Here is an 18,802-nt window from a genome sequence, read left to right as displayed (position 1 = left end):
GGGGGGCGGGGGGAGAGTGGCAGCTGTTGGCACCTGGAAAGGTCTGTCCGGGCCTGCGCAGCAGGGCCCGTCGTGGGGCTGGGGACCTGCCTCCCACCATTTCCTGTGTCGGTCGTTGGTGAGCGGAAACTGCACAGTTACTGGAAATGAGAGGTTTGGGGAAGAAGCCAGAGTTTTGAGTGTGTGTGTTTTTCCCTGACAGCTTTTCAGTAAGAGCGACGCTGAGCTCAGGCTGGGCGGTGGGGAGGGTCCTGCCGCACGTCCGTCCGCCCCTCAGGGCCTCTGTCTCCCCTCCCTCCGGGGAGGGCCTGGGTGAGGTGACTACCCTTGGGCCTTCCGGGTCAACCCAAGGGCTCCTCCACCTGTCAGCCTGGCTGGTCCCGGCTCCCCTGGGGCGGCCCACAGGGCGGGGCTCCCCCTCTGCACTTCCCCTCCGTGGTCAGAATGAGGGCGGCCTCAGCCCTGTCTGCTTGGGAGCCAGACGGGGCGGCCAGGCAAGGCTGTGTGTGCCGGCATCAGCTCAAGTTACCTGGTGTGGCCCCGTAGAAGATGAGAGAGGGCTGGGGGCCTAGCCTCTCGCTCTTAGACACAGATGGGGTCCCTCCAGGTTGCCTTCCGGGCTAAGGGAGGCTCCATGTCTCCCGCAGGGCAGCAGAGTGGTCCCTCCCGGTCAGGCGGACTTGTGAGCGTTAGCATCCGACTCACCCCCCGGTGGGCTCAGAGCGTGGTGGCACCCTCCCCCGGTGGTCCGGGGCCCGGGGTCTGGCACACCTGAGCCTGGGCCAGTGGTGGGGGTGGGCACAGAGCCGGAAGTTGAGGCCAGAGCCTGGTGGGTGGCTCGAGGTTCTGGAAGGAGCTGCAGTCCCAGCTGGTTGCCCTGAGCGGGGCTTTCCCCCACCCTAGCACGCCGCTCCCGCTGAGCTGGGCTGTCGGCTCCATCGGCAGCACGGGCTGTGGCGTGGGCTTCCTTCTGCCCCCTGGGCTGTGTGACCTTGGGCTGCCCACTCACCTCTCTGAGCTCCTTTCCCTCAGGGAGGATGGGGCCTGGCACCTTGAGCCGGGGGGGCATCCCACAGAGCTCCTGGCTGGTGACGGTGCAGCCCTTGCGGCCTGTCGGGGGTGATTCTAGGTCAGTGTCCCCTTTAGGTCCATGTGGGTCCACACACGGCTCTAACACGGGTCGGTACCCCGATGGAACACATCGGTTGACTTTTGCTCTGTCGGAGCCCTCCCCTCGTGCTCCGAGGCCTCATCCAGAAAGCTCCCCCAGACCGGGTCTGCCCCAGCATTTGGGCGAGCTCGTGCTAGGGCAGAGGGTCAAGCCCAGCCTGAGAGCTGCCCACTTTCCCTGCAGGGAAAAGCCCTCCAGAGGGCCCCAGACCCATGTTAGCTGTCCCAGGACAGCTGGGTGTCCCCAGAGGGTGACCGCAGGCCCCACCCTCACCTCCTTGGCCCCGGGCCTGGGTTCCGTCTTCTGGCATTTGCTGCGTCCCAGGGCACCTTGGAGGCCGTGCTGGGCCCAGGGTGTCCGCAAGGGCTACACAGCCAGGTACGCAGGCCTGGGGGGCGTGGGGCCTGGTCTTTGGGGGCGGGGGTGCTCAGAGGCGTGAGTGGGCAGCAGAGGCCAGAGAGAAAGGGGCTGGGGAGCGGTGCAGGGTGGGGGTGACCTCTGGGACCACCGCTTAGCCAGCGGCAGCCCACAGCTGGCCCTGCGGTTGTCCCAGCCGAGTGCAGCGGGGGCAGGCTGGCTGTGAGCTCCCGCCCGCTCGTGCTGGCGCCTGTGGACAGGAAAGCCCCCGGCCCTGTGGAGGAGGGTGAACGGCCCTCCTGCTGGATGGGGCTGCAGAGGAGCCGGGGCCCCAGAGACGTCCCACCTGCCAGCTGGCTGGGAGGCTTCCTGATTCCCAGACCTCTCACCCGGAGCCCTACCCCCCACCCGGGTTTTGTGTTTCTCTGAGCTTGGGGGGGTAGGAATGCATTGTCTGCTGCAGCCCTCTGGGGCTGGGGCGGTCAGGTAAGAAACCCAGGCCTCCTGGGCAGGGCATCTGGGGTGCAGGGGACACACATGCTCTCTCCTCTACCCGTGGAGCTCCTGCTGGACCCGAAGCTGCCTCTGGGGGGGCGGGGGCGGCCCTGCTCTGACTGCCCCTGGGTGACTGGCTCCTGGTAAAGAGCTGCATTCAAGTCCAGGTGGTGCTGTGGGCATAACGTGCCTGAGGCCTGGTTTTCTTGTCTGTGAAATGGGCCCAGTGTGTACCTGCAGGGCCGTTGGGGGAGCCCGGCGAGGGGAAGCTGGTGGGCTCTAAGTACAGGTCCTATTTCATCATTCGGGAACCCACGTGAGGGGGTCCTTGGCATCCTCCCCAGACTCTGGACGAGGTCAAGTGCCCCTCAGTGCCCGCCCTGGCCAGCCAGGGGGTTGGGGGTGTCACTAAGCAGCCTGTTCTCTCCCCACACCCCTGAGACAGCATCTGCTCCTAGGAGTGGAGGCGGGAAGCTGCCAGAATCGTTTCTGGCTTTGGTGGGGAGCTCACTCTGCAATTGCTGACTTAATTAATCGCGTTTTGGATTAAGGCCTCCCTGTGGCCTTGTGAGCTTGTCGATTCCTTCATTGCATCTGAGCAACTGGGCGTGCAGGTCTGGGCTCCGCCTGCTTGGGAGCAGAGGCCCCTGCGGCGGGGGGAGGCAGCGGGCCTCCAGGAGAGGTCACACTTTCCAACCTTGTCTCTAGTTTGGGGCTCTGCCTTTGGGGGACGGGGGCAGGATTCTCTGAGTGGGTGGTGGGCAGCAGACTGTTCTCACATGCCTCACTGCCACAGGGCTCTCTTGTGACCCCGGGGGACCCTGTTCTTGCTGGCTGTGCCAACCAGCGGCCCTCCCCACCCCATGGGTGGGCCTGGGTCGCCTCTGTCCCCTGCTGCTGGGCCGTCTCAGGAAGCTGCTCGACCTCATACTGGCCTTTCCTCCCTTCAGACCACTGACCACTTCCCACGTCGAGGGTGGGGCAGCCCTGAGTGACACGGGGACAATGAGCCATTGGGGGCATTGTTTTCCCTGCAGTGGGAAAGGTGGCTTCCCAGGAGGGCAGGTTCATCCCCCACACAAAGGGCTTCCCCCAGAGCCGGGGAAGGAAGCTGTGCTTTTCCTGCATTTCCTCTACCCAGCATATTTTAGAGCGTCCAGCGATGCGACTCGGGGAAGAGATGCAAGACAAAGAGCCAGCCGTACCGTCTGCAGCTGTTGGGGCCGGAAAGCCTGGGCCCCGGGTCGTGCGCAGGCCCCACGCCCCCACCTGCCCTGGGCTACTGGCCACCGCTGCCGTGCTGGTTTGGGGGGGTCTGTCTGTGTCAGCCCTCGCTGCCCACCCCGAGGCCCTGGGAGCCACGGACAGGGTCCCCCCCCACGGGGCCCAGCAGCAGCAGAGGCTGGAGGGAGGCCACCGCTCAGCCAGGCGCCCACTGCCCCTGCTGGGATCAATTCTGGGGCCACATGCAGTAGAGGCAGTAACCCCCACACCTGAGCAGGGCACACACCCCCACACCCCCCGCCGTGCCTGTCGAGGTGGGGAGGCGAGCGGAGCAGAAAGGGGCAGAAGCCTGAAGGTTGCCAAGGGCCATGGTCAGGTGCCCCTGGAGCCCAGCGGAGCGCTGGCGGGGTCCCAGCTCAGCCGCAGACCAGTGTCTGGACAAGGCTCCGGCAGGTGTGAGAGGGGCCTGGGGACTTTTCACGCGATGGCTCTTTGGGGACTCTGCGGGGGAAGGCAAGGGGCCAGTGCTCAGTCGTCCCAGTTCTCACATCTCCGTGGGGGTGCTCTCCCCCCAGCTGAGCTGCCCCGGCTGTTCCGGGCGGGGCACGGTTGGGGGAGGCCCACTGAGGTCACCGAGCTCCCCGCGCAGCCTGCAGTCAGCACATCATCCCTCAGCCATTGCCTCCTGGAAGACGGTGGCCCCTGCTGGGGTTTGGGGGGGACTTGGACTGGCCTCTGCCCAAGGGGGGCGCTGAGGTCTCAGAACTGCCCCCCCAAGCCTTGACCGGAGAAAGACTTGGGCTCACTGACGGCAGTACTCATGGCTGTACCTCTGGGGACCTCGGGTCCCATGCCTTTCTATGCTGGCCTCCATCTGCCCCTGTAGCAAGGGGCCAGGAGCCTCCCCACCCAGTCCACGGGTGGCCCCATTTAGGTGGGCTGGGACGTGGGTGGTTCTCTTCTCCCCAGGCCAGGGGTCTCAGAAACTCCTGGCCCAGCTGTCCAGGGGTGGGTGGGCCCTAGTTTTGTGTCCTGTGTCGGTGGTTTGGGTGGAAGGCGATGGGCCTTTGAGGAGCACCACAGGATTGGGCTCCAGCAGGATCAGGAAGCAGCCGTGTTCCCCACCCCTTGTGACCAGTGGACACCAGTGATGTTGACTTGGTTGGCCCATACACAGCAGGAGCCCAAGGGCCCCAGGCGCTTCCTGGGCAGCAGGCTCGTGGAGGGGCAGCAGGGGTGACGTGGGGAGGGGGCTTCTAGGCAGTCCGCTGCAGAGCCAGGGCCACGTGGGGAGCAGGCAGCTTGGGGGCAGGGTCGGTGAGGAATGACCTCCTTGTTCTGCTCCCGAGTAACCATTCCGTGGCCAGGAGGCACTGGCCCTGGTGGTGGCGGGGGTGGGAATTTGGGCTGGGAGCAGGCCTTCCCCGCTACCCTGGGGTCATTCTGCTCGGGACAGGTTGAGTCGGTTAAGGAAGGGGTGCTAATTACATCCAGGTGGCTCTTTATAGCAAGGAGCCCGGGATGCAGGCTGCTCGGTGGGGTGGGCAGGGCGGTCCCTGCGTCGGGAGGCGGGGGCCTTGCCCACCTTCGGAGTGCCCGCCCGAGCTCGTCCCGGTCCTGGCAGGGCGGGTCCCCTCTGGGCAGGCAAAGTCCTTGCGTCTCCACAGCTTTCCGTAAACACGTTCCGTCAGTATGTTCCCAGGGACGCGGTAAATCACGCACAGACCAAATCCAGCGCTGGCGAGAGTGAGTCCCCTCTGCCCAAATGGTCAGGTCGCCGGGCGATGTGCACGAGGGCCCTCTGAGCACGTGCAGTTCCTTGACCTCCCCCCTCAGGGGAAACTGAGGTCCAGGCAGAGTGGGACGGAGATCCCCTCCTCCACCCGCCCCCCAAAGTTCCTCTGATCAAAGCACATTACACCTGCGCCCCCAGGAAGCACCTGTCCTGGGGTATCTTGGGTTCCTCCTGCAGACAGAAGGAGGGGTACCACATCACTGCCCCCCCAGCTGGCCAGGGTGCAGGGCCCCGTGCTCACCTCTGGACCACAAACTCCTTGAGGGCAGAGCTGAGCACAGCACTCCTCACGACTCCCTCCCCCTCTCTCTTAGTCTGGGGCAAAGAGAGCTGTCATCTGTCCCCTGGGGGTGGCAGATGGCTGCTTAGCTTAGAAAGGAAAACAGCACAATTTAGAATTAGTCCCGGGTGAAAGGTCGCAGCAACATCTGCCTCCGGATGCTTTCTGGAGTCGCATTTCTATGGAGCAGTGCTGGCTGGGGAGGGCGGGAGTGAGCACAGTGGAAATACTGAAGCGGGGACAAAGCCGGGCCGGCCGAGGACAACAGGCCCGGCAGCCATTTGGCGCTCCTCCGCCCGGTCTGGCCCCCCGTCGGCCCCCTGTGCGGCCCTGCCCCCAGAGCCCCCAGCCCACCTGTCAGTCACCTGCCGCGGCCAGCGTGGGTTGGCTTGTCGGAGGGGCAGGCAGCACGGAGGGCGGGAGAAAGGGCAGGTGGGGGAGCAGGTGCTGGGTGGCCTTTAGGAGGGGCGGTGAGGCGCAGGAGCCGCGCGGTGCGCTGGGCGGACCGTCCCTGTCCAGTCTGTAGGGGGCTCACCCCGGCTGTCTTGGGCTTGCCACCCTGCCCGGACAGGAGGGGCGTGCGGGTCGGCAGGAGGTATCGCTCAGGCCACCCGAGGCCCTGAGCCGGGCCCACTCTGGGAAGCCTCTCACTTTCGAGGTAGCTGTTGGGTGCCGCTCCCTTCGCCGGGCCCGGGGCCCCTCCCCACCAGGCACTTACACCGACCCCCAGGACAGGCACTGAGGACAGAGGGTCCCTCCAGCCCCCTTAGGGAAGTCTGGGTGCCATGGGCAGAGGGGGCCACAGGTGTCCATCCCCGGGAGCTCCCGTGCTGTGGCCAGGTGGGCAGAGAGGTGTCCACAGGTGCAGAGGAGAGAGATGACTGGAGGCTGCCCGGAGCCGGGGGGGCACACAGTGGGGGCAGGATGGCCTCCAGGACTGGCCCAAAGGTGCTCCACCCGCCTCCAGTGCCTCTACTGTCCCTCCTCCAGGGGCCACCCCTCCCCTCGTGGCCCTGCCTGTCCTGGAGCTGGGGTGCTGGTGGTGGTGGCCACATCCAGGCCCAGCCCGGGAGCCAGCCCGGGAGCCAGCCTGGGCCGGGCAGCATGCCTTCACGGTGCCGTCTGCCTGGCCTGGGCAGGAGTAGGGGAGACAATTGGCCTTCTCAGCCGCGGCTCCCCCCCCCCCCCCCCCCCGCCCCGCGGAGGAGCCTCCCTGGGCCCCTGCCCCACCCGCCCTGATTGGCGGCCCGCCGCGCCCGGCTGGGATCAGCTGCTGCCCGCGTCCCCGGCCACAGGCGCACCTGCTCCCGGGCCGGCCTTTGTCCCTGCTAGTGACGCCTGAATTATTGGCGTATTTTCCCTCGCTGGCCTGGCATAACCCAGCCTCATTGGCTAGGATGCCACCCATCCAGGTGGGTTGTCCCACGGTCTTCCCACGGGGGTCCCCACTCCTGAGCCATAGCAGGGGGGCTGTTCACAGGGACACTGTCCCATGGCTGGAGGGTTTGGGGTGTGTATCCAGGCAGAGCCTTCCAGTCCATCTGGGGATGCCCAACATCCGGACAAGTTGGGGACCTGTCTAGGGGCAGGGGGGACCCAAGGACGCCCCCCAGGACCCCGAAGACTTCCCTCCCCTCAAGCCAGCAGGGCTTGGGGGGGGATGTAGACAAGGCAAGCGCCCTCTACCCAGGACCCACCACCCTCCCGCTCCGTCAGTGGCTGGGAAAGAAAAAAGAGCCTTTTCTCCAAGTGGCGCGGTGGCTAGGTCCTGCCTGACAATGGAGGGCATTGATAGGTTGGGGGAGGTGCGGCCTGTCCCCCCACACCCATCCCCCACCGCTCCACTCCGGGCTCCCAGTGCCACTCAGGCCGGAGCCGGAGCCCACGGTCGGTAACTCCCCGGAGTCCTGGAGCGTGGTCGTGTGGGAGTCCCCCATGCCAGAGCCACTGGCCCCGTGGCCTGCTTCCCCACCAGGCTGGGCAGGAGCCTGACTCCGGCCTGAGTTACCTCCCCCGCCCCGCCCCGCCCCGCCCCGGGCGACTGGTTTTCTTGAAGCCAGTTGGTTTGGGACTGTTGGCTTCTGACAACAGATGGTGGGCCAGGGGGGCCATTTTGTGTCGTCCTTGTCGCCTTCCCCAAGCTGCCACCGCAGATAAAAACCTGCAGGGAGACAGACGCGTCCCAGGCCTTGGGGACAGACTGGGGAGCAGCCCACTGCTGAGAAATGCGGAGACTCCGAGACCTCGGCCCCCAAACCGCCACCCCACCCATGCGGGTCTGGTTCTAGTCCCAGGGGCAGGCAGGAGGGGACGCAGTGAGGACCGGCAGGGGGCAGCCCCTCTTGGCTGGGCTCTGGAAGATGGGCTATTTCCATGCTCAGGAGAGCCCTCTCTTCATCCGGGGACCTGAGCTTCCCCGCCAGTACCCACCTCTGCCGGGGGGTGGAGGCCCTGCCAACCCGGTGCCCAGAGCTGTGGGTGTGGCGTCCCGGCTGCCTTCCCAGGCCGCTGCTGGCCAGAGGCGGGCCAGGGGCACGTTATGCCTCAGAGCCTTCGCCCCTGGGAAGAACAATGCCTGGCCGGTCCCAGAGCCTTTACTGAGCTTTTCCCTCGAGTACGAGGCCACAGGGTGACCTCAGTGGGCAATTTATGGCCCAGGCTCCAGAAGCTGGGCCAACAGGTGGCCAAGGGGGGCCCTGGGGTGGGGGTGGCCTGCACAGAGCCCCGTCCCTGCAAAGAACCCGTGAGACGCCCCCCTCCCAGTTCGTCCGCTCCTGTTGGAGCCCGAGCAGCATGTTCTGGGGCAGGGCACAGACCTGGCGGACATGGCAGCCTTCACCCCCAGCTCCCCAGCCCCGGGCTGGCTCACCGAGAGCTCAGGAAGGATGCTCTTCCGCGCACCTTGATTTCTCTTGCCGTGAAATGGGTGGGTCTGCTCCCGGCTCATGTCGTCTGGACATTGTGAAGACTTGATCCCGAAAGGGAAAACCATGTCTGGGCGCTGAGCGTGGCGGGGGGGGATGGGGCGCCAACCGTGTCCCAGTGGTATTCCCGTCAGGTAAGACCTCCAGCAGAAAGAATCCACATCGGAAAGGAAATGGGAGACAATCTGCTGCGTCTTGGCCCTCTGTACGTTCACGATTGCGTCTGTAGTGAAAGCAGAAAAGCCGTGAGCCCCCAGAACAGAAAAGTGTCAGAGCGCTCCTTCGCGGGGAATAGCTGGGACCCGCCTCGTGGCCCCTTCCTGCTGGCTCGCCCAGGCGCTCATGCAGACGCTCGCGAGGGTTTTGAAACCCAGGCCGGGCCTCGCTATGCGTTCTCGTCTCCAGCCCGTTGCCCCAATTAACAGAATCTTTTTTTTTTTTATTGAGGTGAAATTCATTGAATGTAAAGTTAACCACTTTAAAGTGTGCAGCTCAGTGGTGTTTGGCACCTGCGTGCTCTTGTGCAGCCTCCCCCCTGGACCCAGATCATTCAGCTGCCCCCGAGGAGCCCCCAGCCTGGCCTGGCCCTGCGCCCGCCCAGGGTGGGGCCCGACAGCCGCCGCGCTCCCCGGGGGCAGCCGCGGCCCCCACAGACGCCCAAGCTGGGTGATGGGGGCGGTTGGCCGGGGCGCTGGCGCAAGTAACCACTCTGCTGTGTCTGCTGCAGCTGCAGCGGGGCCTTCGTGGGCCAGCGATGCCAGGCGCCCAGCCCCTGCCTCAGCGCCCCCTGCAAGAACGCCGGGACGTGCCACGTGGTGGACCGTGGAGGCCTGGTGGACTACATCTGCACCTGCCGCCTGGGCTTCTCCGGGCCCCTCTGCCTGACGCCCCAGGACAACGCCTGCCTCTCCACCCCCTGTCGCAACGGGGGCACCTGTGACCTGCTCACGCTCACCGAGTACAAGTGCCGCTGCCCCCCGGGCTGGTCAGGTGAGAGAGGGCGGCGGGTGGCGGCCCCGAGGACCCTCAGACGCTGGCCCTGCCCCGGCTGCCCACGTGCCGTGACGAGCGGGGCAGATGCCCGGTCGGTCTGTGGAGCCGGGAGGGGCTCCAGAGCTTCCTTCAGGTCGCTGGGGTCGGTGACTCCTACGCTAGAGTCCCCACGCCCCTTCCCAGCCCTGAAGTTGTCCGGTTGTGGCTGCCCTGCTCCAGGGCCCCCACTCCTCCCTGCCCCCGTGAGGAAGGGGGTCCTGTGTCTCGTCCTGTGCTCGGGGGTGGCCAGCCTCCTTCGGGGCCTCTGACGCTGCGCGGGGCTCTGGAGGGGTCACACTGGATCAGGTCTCGAGGCCGCCCCTCCCCCCCCCCGCCAGCCGTGCGTCCTGGGAACCTCGGTCCCTGTCCACAGACAGATGGCCGTGTCCTGCCGTGGGTCCTGGGGACTAAAGAGAGGATGCTGGTAGGTCCGTGCCAGGCTGGCTCCTCCACGGTGCCTGGAAGCCGCCCCCCCGGGGCCTGGAGGAGGCCTGGCCGCGGGCAGCCAGAAGGCCCGTGTGACCCGCTCACTGCCCCTCGTCCACCAGGGAAGACGTGCCAGCAGGCCGACCCGTGCGCCTCCAACCCCTGTGCCAATGGCGGCCAGTGCCTGCCCTTCGAGGCTTCATACATCTGCGGCTGCCCGCACGGCTTCCACGGCCCCACCTGCAGGCAGGACGTGAATGAGTGCAGCCAGAACCCCAGGCTCTGCCAAAACGGGGGCACCTGCCACAACGAGGTCGGCTCCTACCGCTGCACCTGCCGCACCACCCACACCGGCCCCCACTGCGAGCTGCCCTACGTGCCCTGCAGCCCCTCCCCCTGCCAGAACGGGGGCACCTGCCGCCCCACGGGGGACACCACCCATGAGTGCGCCTGCCTGCCAGGTACCGTCCTGCTGGTCTCCCCACTGCCGCTGGCAGGCCCCGAGGGGGACCCAGGGGTGCGGGAACCGGGGCGGGTCTGGAAAGGGTACCGGTCAGGCAGCGGCTTGAATCGGGGTCCAGGTGTCACCCCGGTCCCTGGCCATCCCACTTCTGCCTGGGGGTGGGGTCTGCTGTGACCCCCAACACTTCCACCCCCCCGCCCCCTGTACCAGGGACCCGGGGCCCCTGCGGCCCCCAGGGCAGGCTCGTCGGTGAGATGCGGCCTTGGGTGAATCGGGCTGGACAGATGTGCCCTCCCTGGGGGTCCTGCCCTCATGGGCCCTTCGCCCTGCTCGGCGCCTCCTTGGGTGGTGGGCCTGAGCCCTCCCCTCTTGAATTCCCTGGAAACCTTATGCCAGTTGTGAAACTCACCACAGCCTGGCTGGGACACTTGCTTGCGTCGCCCTGGGCCTCCCGTTTCGCTGGGGCACGTCACTACCCCCCGCTGGCCTGTCTCCCGTGGGTGTGGGGGACGGCGAGGGGCAGCCAGCCGTGGCCGCTAGCCCTGTCGCACGGGCTGGTCTTCGCATCACAGCTTTTGAGTCCGTTTTGCTGCTGCTGATCTAAAAATAATGCTGACAGGAGGCTTCCCAACCTCGTAGTGTGTCAGCTACGTGCCTTGGCAGTTAGGTGGGCCTGGGGCAGGGGAGGAGGAGGAGCCAAGAAGTGGGGTCGCAGGGTTTGGGTACTAGGAGTGCAGGGGTACCAGGAGGACTGCCCCAGCCGTCATACTGCGCGGCCCCTGCAAAGGGGAAGTGGCCTGCCTGCCGGCCACATAGCCCTGGGCCTCGTCACCGCGCCATCCGCCTTTGCGTGCAGATGCCAGGCACGTGCATTTCCTGGGCAGCGCTGGGTGTTTCCCTTGCCACCTGACCGCCCAGTGCTGCTGGCTGTTCAGCTCTCCCCGGGAGCTGAGAGCTACGCCAGTTGCCAGGCCCACCCCTGGGTTCTGGGTTCAGATGCGTTTTTGCTGGCCCAGTGACCTCGGGCCTGGGACCTCCCATCCAGCCGCGTGGCTCAAGAGGGGACTGCCCCCCTGGGGCTACAGCGAGGGCCAGAGGATGCGGGGTGTGGGGGACCCGCCAGAGGATACCCCATGCCTGGAGCTCATGTGCCCCACTGCACCATAGGAGATCCTCCAAGACACGGGGAGAAGCCGTGCTCGAGGTCCACTCTAGCACACGTGGGAGTCACAGCTCGGGCTCTGGGCTCCCATCAGGGGTGCTCCCTCCAAAACACTGTCCACTTCGCACTTTGGCTCTTCCAGGCCTCCTGCTTTTGCCCCCCACAGCACGGGTGGGGTGGAGGGCCCCGAGGGAGGAGACTGGCTCTCCAAGGGCAAGAGAGGAGTTCAAAGGCATCCCGGGAGGGGCATTAATTAGTAACCGGCTGCAGGTTTGGGCTCCTGCCCAGCGCACCTTTCTTGGTTGATGATTGAACGAGCGGGACTTGAGCGGGTTAATGTCTGACTGGCGTGGAGGCCATGTGGCGGAGGTTGGCCCCACGTTGGGGAACCACACCTCTGTTCCTGGGAAGCTGAGGGCCACGTGTGTGCACTGCCTCCTGAAGTCCCCTGCCCGGAGCCCCCCCCCCCAGCCCCAGGGCAGTCCCCTAAGATGGGGCACGTGCTGCGGCCCCACGGGGCGCCCTGGGAGCCCCCGCGTGGTGCCGGCCTGGAGGCAGCCACAGGGAGCTCGGCTACAGAAGGATGTTTCCAGGAGCACCTCCAGAGTCCCATGTTCCCAAGTCCCTGTCTATTTAGCCGGCCCTGGGCCAAGCGATTCACGAGAGGAACATGTCACCTGCGGGCTCTGGAGTGGGGGGCCTGGTCACACGGGGAGCAGGGAGAGCAGGGGACAGGGCCTGGACCCCAAGGGCCCCAGGGCGGTGGGCACCCCCCCACAGGCCACGGAGGGGCAGCACCCCGCCCAGAGCAGGGAGTGTGGGTCCAGCCAGGGAGACGCCGGAGCAGGCCCACGCCGCCCGACCCTGCGGCCAGGGCCTGACCGGGCTCCCGGCTCCTCCCGCCGCAGGCTTCACCGGCCAGAACTGCGAGGAGAACGTGGATGACTGTCCCGGCAACAATTGCAAGAACGGAGGTGCTTGCGTGGACGGCGTAAACACCTACAACTGCCGCTGTCCCCCAGAGTGGACAGGTGCGCGCGAGACCGGCTTGGGGGGATGGGGCTGCCAGCCCGGTCTAGCCCGGGGGATGTGTGGCCGGGTTCTGAGGCCCCCACCCCAGCGGTCGCACCGTCCGCCGCAGTCGGGCTCCCTGGGTTTGGGCCCAGCCTGGGGCTCGTGTCTGGGGATGGCGGACAAGCATGTGCCACCCCCCCCCCACGCCAAGCCCCTGTGCCCGCAGCAGAGCAGAGGCTCGGGCTGGCGGCGGGCGGAGGCTTCCCGGGGGAGGCGGACCCCGCGCCTCGCGGTCCAGGGCCCTGGCGGCATTCGCCCAGCCCGACGGCCTCGGCCCCTGCCCCCCGCAGGTCAGTACTGCACCGAGGACGTGGACGAGTGCCAGCTCATGCCCAATGCCTGCCAGAACGGCGGCACCTGCCACAACAGCCACGGGGGCTATAACTGCGTGTGCGTCAACGGCTGGACAGGCGAGGACTGCAGCGAGAACATCGACGACTGCGCCAGCGCCGCCTGCTTCCACGGCGCCACCTGCCACGACCGCGTGGCCTCCTTCTACTGCGAGTGTCCCCACGGCCGCACAGGTGAGCGCCAGCAGGGCCCGGGGCGCACTGTGCCCCAGACGCGCGGCAGTGGCAGCTAGAGGGAGGAGGGCCGGGGCGCAGGGGGGCAGGCCCACTGCTGACAAGCCTGCCGGAGCCACCCGGGCGTCGTGGGCCTGACGGGGCCGCTGGGCAGCGTGGCCGCCGGAGGCCTGCCGTCCCCAGGCTGGGGCGGGTGCCCCGCTGACCACCGCCGTCCCGCCCAGGCCTGCTCTGCCACCTGAACGACGCCTGCATCAGCAACCCTTGCAACGAGGGCTCCAACTGCGACACCAACCCCGTGAACGGCAAAGCCATCTGCACCTGCCCCTCGGGGTACACGGGGCCGGCCTGCAGCCAGGACGTGGACGAGTGCTCGCTGGGTGCGTCGGGGTGGCCGGCAGCGGGGGAGGCTGCTGGACGAGCGTCCCGGTCTGGTGGGGGAGGCGGGCCTGCCCCACGACGGTCCGGAGATCAGAGTGCCTGAAGCAGCCTCTCACCGGAGCTGCGTGCCCCCTGCCCCCCCCACCAGGTGCCAACCCCTGTGAGCACGCGGGCAAGTGCATCAACACGCTGGGCTCCTTCGAGTGCCAGTGTCTACAAGGCTACACCGGCCCCCGCTGCGAGATCGACGTCAATGAGTGCATCTCGAACCCGTGTCAGAATGAGGCCACCTGCCTGGACCAGATCGGGGAGTTCCAGTGCATCTGCATGCCCGGTACGTGGTGCCAGCCTCCGGCCCGTCTGGGTGGGCCCTGCAGCGCCCCCGGCCTCCACAGCCGCCCGGGCCAGTCCCCGGGGCACCAGCCCACAGAGCAGCACCAGGGCTGGGTGGGAGGGTGGGCCCCGGGGTGCCAGGCGAGCCGCGGGAGGGCACTTGGGGGGGTGCTGGGTGGTCGGCTCCGTGGGCAGCAGGAGCCGGGGGCCTTTTCTCTGCGCAGAGCCCCCAGCTGTGGTGGGCCGGCCGAGGCTGTTCATGGGCCCCGTGCCCCCTCACCATCCCCACCCCCAGGCTACGAGGGCGTGCACTGTGAGGTCAACACGGACGAGTGTGCCAGTAGCCCCTGTCTCCAGAACGGCCGCTGCCTGGACAAAATCAACGAGTTTCTGTGCGAGTGCTCCACGGGTGAGGCCCGCCCCCTCAGGGCTGCCGCCGAGCCCGCCCTCCCTGGGGGCACTGGCCCAGGAGCCCTGACGCTCCGCTGGGGGGCCCTGGGCTTCGTCCTGCACGAGCCTCTCCCTACAGGGGCCCCAGGGGCGGGCCTGCAGGAACTTCACCTCAGGAACGACTGGGCCAGGCTGGGCAGGGGGTGCTGGCCCCCCGCCTTGCTGGGGGGGGCAAGGGGCACTCAGGGCCCAGAAATCCTCCTGGGTGCTGCGGTTCCCTGGGGACGAGTGCCCTGGGAGCAGCAGTGTACTCCCCAGACCCCCGAGGGGCGTACGTAGGTGGGTAAGAGGTGCCAGCCCGGCGCTCGGAGGGCTCGCAGCTGGGAGGGAGTCGGCCTGGCCTGTGCCCCCCGCAGCAGGCGTGACCCGTCATGGACAGTGGACGTGGCCCACAGTGGACGTGACCGTCAGGAGGGCCTGAGGAGCTTGGGGCGGGCGGGATCTGCAGGTCCGGGGGCACCGGGCCCCGGGAGGCATTTGCAGGTCAGAGCCTGGGCCTGCAGGGTATAGATCGGCCACCGCAGACACTGGGGACCTCATTCACAGCCCGACACGGTTGTAGCCGTAGCGGCCGGGGTCAGTCGGGGAAAGGGCTCCTCTTGGAGGGGCAGGAGCTGAAAGGGGGCAAGAAGAGAGATGGGAGGTCTCCTGAGCTCTGGCCGCAGCAGGCTTTGGGGAGCCCATCCCAGGAAGTCCCTGCTCTGGTCCAGCTGGGGCTCAGCCGGGGGCCCCCGGCACCCACTGCATCTGATGGCAGCCCTCCCCCGCCCCAGGCTTCACCGGACATCTGTGTCAGTATGACGTGGACGAGTGTGCAAGCACGCCCTGCAAGAACGGCGCCAAGTGCCTGGACGGGCCCAACACCTACACCTGCGTGTGCACAGAAGGTGTGGGGCCCGGGGGAGGGGGCGGGGGGCCGCCCGTGAGGAACGGCACGCTCCAGTCCTCCCCTTCTGGGGCAGGAGAGTGCCAGGTCCGCTTGGCGGCCTTCCGGGAGCAGCCGCCCTGACGCCCGGGCCCTGCCCTGCAGGCTACACGGGGCCGCACTGCGAGGTGGACATCGACGAGTGTGACCCCGATCCCTGCCACTATGGGGTGTGCAAGGACGGGGTGGCCACCTTCACCTGCCTATGCCGGCCAGGCTACACGGGCCACCACTGCGAGAGCAACATCAACGAGTGCCACAGCCAGCCCTGCCGGCACGGCGGCACCTGCCAGGACCGCGACAACGCCTATCTCTGCTCCTGCCTCAAGGGGACCACAGGTGCCTGGGCGCGGGGGCGGGGCGCGGGGCAGGGCACGCGGGGGGCGGGGGGCTGACTGCAGTGCTGCCCACCATCAGGACCCAACTGTGAGACGAACCTGGACGACTGCGTCAGCAGCCCCTGCGACTCAGGCACGTGCCTGGACAAGATCGACGGCTACGAGTGTGCGTGCGAGCCCGGCTACACGGGTGAGCGGCCCGTGCGCTCCGTCCCCCCCGGGCCCTGGCGGGCCAGCTCGGGCAGCAGAGAGCAGGGTGCTGCCGGCGGTGGCCGACTGCGGCGAAGAGCGCGGGGGACCCGGGGCTCTGACCAGCGCTGGGATGGGCACCCCCGAGCCTCTGTCCCTGGTCAGAGCCAGAGTCCTGGGTGCACGTCCTGTGTCTGCCGCCACCACCGTCCACCGGGGAGGCCCGTCTGGGCTGTTGGGGTGCCGCGGGCCCTGTGCCCGGGGCCACTGCGCTCGCGTGGGAAGCCCCGGCTAAGCCGGTTTACGCTCAGGAGGACCAGGGAGGGGCGTCGGGTGTCCTCCCCCGTTCAGCAGAGGGGGAAACCGGGGCTCTGGGGGCCAGAACCTGCTCACCGAAGCTTGTCCTCTCCTGGGGGGCCCGGGGGGCCCGGGGCGTGGGTGTCTGAGCTCCCTGCCCCCGCCCACAGGGAGCATGTGCAACGTGAACATCGACGAGTGCGCGGGCAACCCCTGCCACCACGGGGGTACCTGTGAGGACGGTGTCAACAGCTTCACGTGCCGCTGCCCCGAGGGCTACCACGGCCCCACGTGCCTGTCCGAGGTCAACGAGTGCAGCAGCGACCCCTGCATCCACGGGGCCTGCCGGGACAGCCTCAACGGGTAGGCGCGGGCGGGGGTGCTGTGGGGGGAGCAGAGCCGCACACGGGCCGCAGCTGTGCCCCCCCCACCGGCAGATGGTTGGCCCGGCCCTCCTCCCCAGATCCCGGCGTGGGCACGGTCGGCTCAGGGTGCAGGTCTCGGTGACCCGAGGCGCGTGTGCGGGCTCCCCGCACCCCGCGTTTCTGTGACGTGCTCACCTGTCTCGTTTCTCGTTCTGGCTGCTGAGCTGGCTCCCGAACCGTAGTGGGGAAAGGGGCGTTTGAACCCCACCGGAGTTCACGTTAACAAGGTGGCTGCGGCCACCAAAAGACGGGCGCCTGGGGGGGCTGGCCGTGTGACCTCCCAGCAGGGGAGGGGGCAGGAGGTTGAGTTAAGCCCCAAGGCCAGAGATTTGATCAGGCTCGCCCGCGTCACCCAGGGGTTGGGAGAGCCTCCGGGCACGTGGACGCGCTGGGAGGCCTGGTCCCCCCCGTGCCTCGTCCCGTGCGTTTCTCCCATTCGGTTGCTCCTGAGGTTCAACTTGTATTAACCGCTGACCGGCAAGTACACTTTCTCTGAGTTCTGTGAGCCATTCCGGCATGTCCGCAGCCTCAAGGAGAGGGTCTCGGGACCCCCAGTTTATGGGTGACAGCCCGGCCGCAGGTGGGCGTCTGATGTGGGCTCCGTGTGTGTGCCTGAGCCTGTCTCCCAGGGCATCTGTGCCAACACCAGTACCTGAGTGTAGGACACCCAGAGCTGGGGAGCCGGTCGGCGAGGGAGAAGCGCACACGCGGCGTCGGCAGGGCGAGGGCACGGGGCGGCTGAAGCTCGCTTTGTCTGACACCCGCTGCGTGCCCAGCGCTGCCCCGTGGAGGTGGGCTGTTGATGTGGCCAGGGAGCCCTTGCTCTCTGTTCAAGGCCACGTGGGGGCCAAGTGGCATGTGGCCTGACCCCGGCCTGGATGAGGCGCCGTCCCAGAGGTGGTGTAACCCCGGTCTCGGGCGAGGGGGTGCTGTTACCCCCGCCTTAAGGGGCTCTGAGGGCCGGCGTGGACCAGCCCCTCTGTGGCGTCGGACCACGGGACGGTGGCAGAGCGGGGAGCACGGGCGCACGTGAGCCGCTCTGTGGTCCGCTCTGCAGGTACAAGTGTGACTGTGACCCCGGGTGGAGCGGGGCCAACTGTGACGTGAACAACGACGAGTGTGAGTCCAACCCGTGTGCGAACGGCGGCGCCTGCCGAGACATGACCAGCGGCTACGTGTGCACCTGCCGCGAGGGCTTCAGTGGTGAGGAGCGGGCCGGGCGGGGGGCTCTGGGGCCACTGCGCTGCCTCCCTCCCGGCGTGGGCCCCAGCTGCCGCCGGGATGGGCGCGGCGCGGGGCTCTGCCTGCAGCCTGGGCGGCAACAAGGGTCCTGCGGCAGGATCCTTTCACGGCCCCGCGGTGACGGGCTCGCCGACCACTGGCTCACTCTCTCCAGGCCCCAACTGCCAAACCAACATCAACGAGTGTGCGTCCAACCCGTGCTTGAACCAGGGCTCGTGCATCGATGACGTGGCCGGGTACAAGTGCAACTGTCCGCTGCCCTACACAGGTGAGGGCGGGCCGGCGGGCCCCGGGCTGCCGGGGGCCCGTGGTGTGGCACAGCATGGCTTTCTCGGGGCCTCCCCCCGCGGCTGTCCTTGCCAGATTCACAGTAAACACAGGATGCTGGGGAGACGTTGTACTAGGAGCGTGTCCCAGACAGTTGGTGTGGCCGGCCAGCCCGCCCGGGAGCTGGGGTCCTCCCCAGCAGAGCCAGGAGCTGGGCCTGGGCGGTTGGGCTCCGCAGCCCGGTGTCCACACTGCATGGGCCCCTGGGGGCCAAGCGGCACCCCCCCACCTTGCTGGCCGGGCTTGAGGGATCCCTTTGACGGCGGGCCTTCTTTGTGTCGGGGAACAAGGAGCCCTCTGTGAGGGCTGAGCGAGGCGGGAGGCGTTTCCCCGGGCGTCCCGGCGTCCGCCGTTGGCCCGGCCAGCAGGATCGCAGGAAATGGTTCCCTCTGTGGAGGAGATTTACGGGGGGCTAAGACACAGAAGTCCACAACCACTCCTGCCACTGGGTCCCACTGGGAGTGGGCAGAGGGCACAGCCACTGGGGACGGTTTCAGGACTGCCGCCGAGCCTGGAGGTCCGGAGGCGGCCCCGTCTGGCCAGGCAGGTGGGGTGGGGGCCTGGGCCTGTGCTGGCAGTTAGGCGGGCTGTGGCCAGTGTGGCCACAGGCCACGTGGCCAGTGTGGTATTTTCGTGGACCGAAGCCGGGGGCCTGGATTTTCTCTCCTGCGTGGGTGAGGAAGCTCCCGGCTGATAGCCGCCCAGGGGCCCCCTCGCTGGGGCACACGGGTCCCTCTCGGACACAGTATCAGAGGCTGGCGGGCCTGGTGGGGAGGAGCCAGCCTGTGCTGACCGGCTTCCCGTCTGCCCACTTCCTGCTTCCCTCTGCACAATTGTCGGAAACTCTGGCGAATTTCCTGCCTGCCTAGGTCACCATGGAAACAGATAGAAAGAAAGGCTCTGGAAAATCACCCCAGCAGGCCAGGGAGATAATGGGCCACGGGGAAGATAGCGCTTCCTTTCTTCCC

The 18,802-nt window shown here is 67.6% G+C and overlaps 1 protein-coding gene across 4 annotated transcripts in view; it reads left to right on the top strand.

Moving 5' to 3' along the window:
• The window catches only part of NOTCH1 (notch receptor 1), a 43,701-nt gene that overhangs the window by 9,465 nt on the left and 15,434 nt on the right, over positions 1–18,802 (top strand). For all 4 annotated transcript variants that reach the window (XM_021691088.1, XM_021691085.1, XM_021691087.1 and 1 more), the window contains exons 3-15: positions 8,974–9,236; positions 9,827–10,165; positions 12,238–12,360; positions 12,694–12,927; positions 13,152–13,307; positions 13,457–13,642; positions 13,937–14,050; positions 14,865–14,978; positions 15,122–15,355; positions 15,434–15,544; positions 16,011–16,203; positions 17,323–17,468; positions 17,662–17,775. In XM_021691088.1, the coding sequence (XP_021546763.1) occupies positions 8,974–9,236; positions 9,827–10,165; positions 12,238–12,360; positions 12,694–12,927; positions 13,152–13,307; positions 13,457–13,642; positions 13,937–14,050; positions 14,865–14,978; positions 15,122–15,355; positions 15,434–15,544; positions 16,011–16,203; positions 17,323–17,468; positions 17,662–17,775 (2,327 nt within the window). The remainder of the gene's footprint in view (positions 1–8,973; positions 9,237–9,826; positions 10,166–12,237; positions 12,361–12,693; positions 12,928–13,151; positions 13,308–13,456; positions 13,643–13,936; positions 14,051–14,864; positions 14,979–15,121; positions 15,356–15,433; positions 15,545–16,010; positions 16,204–17,322; positions 17,469–17,661; positions 17,776–18,802) is intronic.

Source organism: Neomonachus schauinslandi, chromosome 13 (assembly GCF_002201575.2).
Source record: "Neomonachus schauinslandi chromosome 13, ASM220157v2, whole genome shotgun sequence".
Lineage (NCBI taxonomy): Eukaryota > Metazoa > Chordata > Mammalia > Carnivora > Phocidae > Neomonachus > Neomonachus schauinslandi.
The sequence above is the reverse complement of the archived record's forward strand: the minus strand, read 5'-3'. Positions and strand labels throughout refer to the sequence as shown.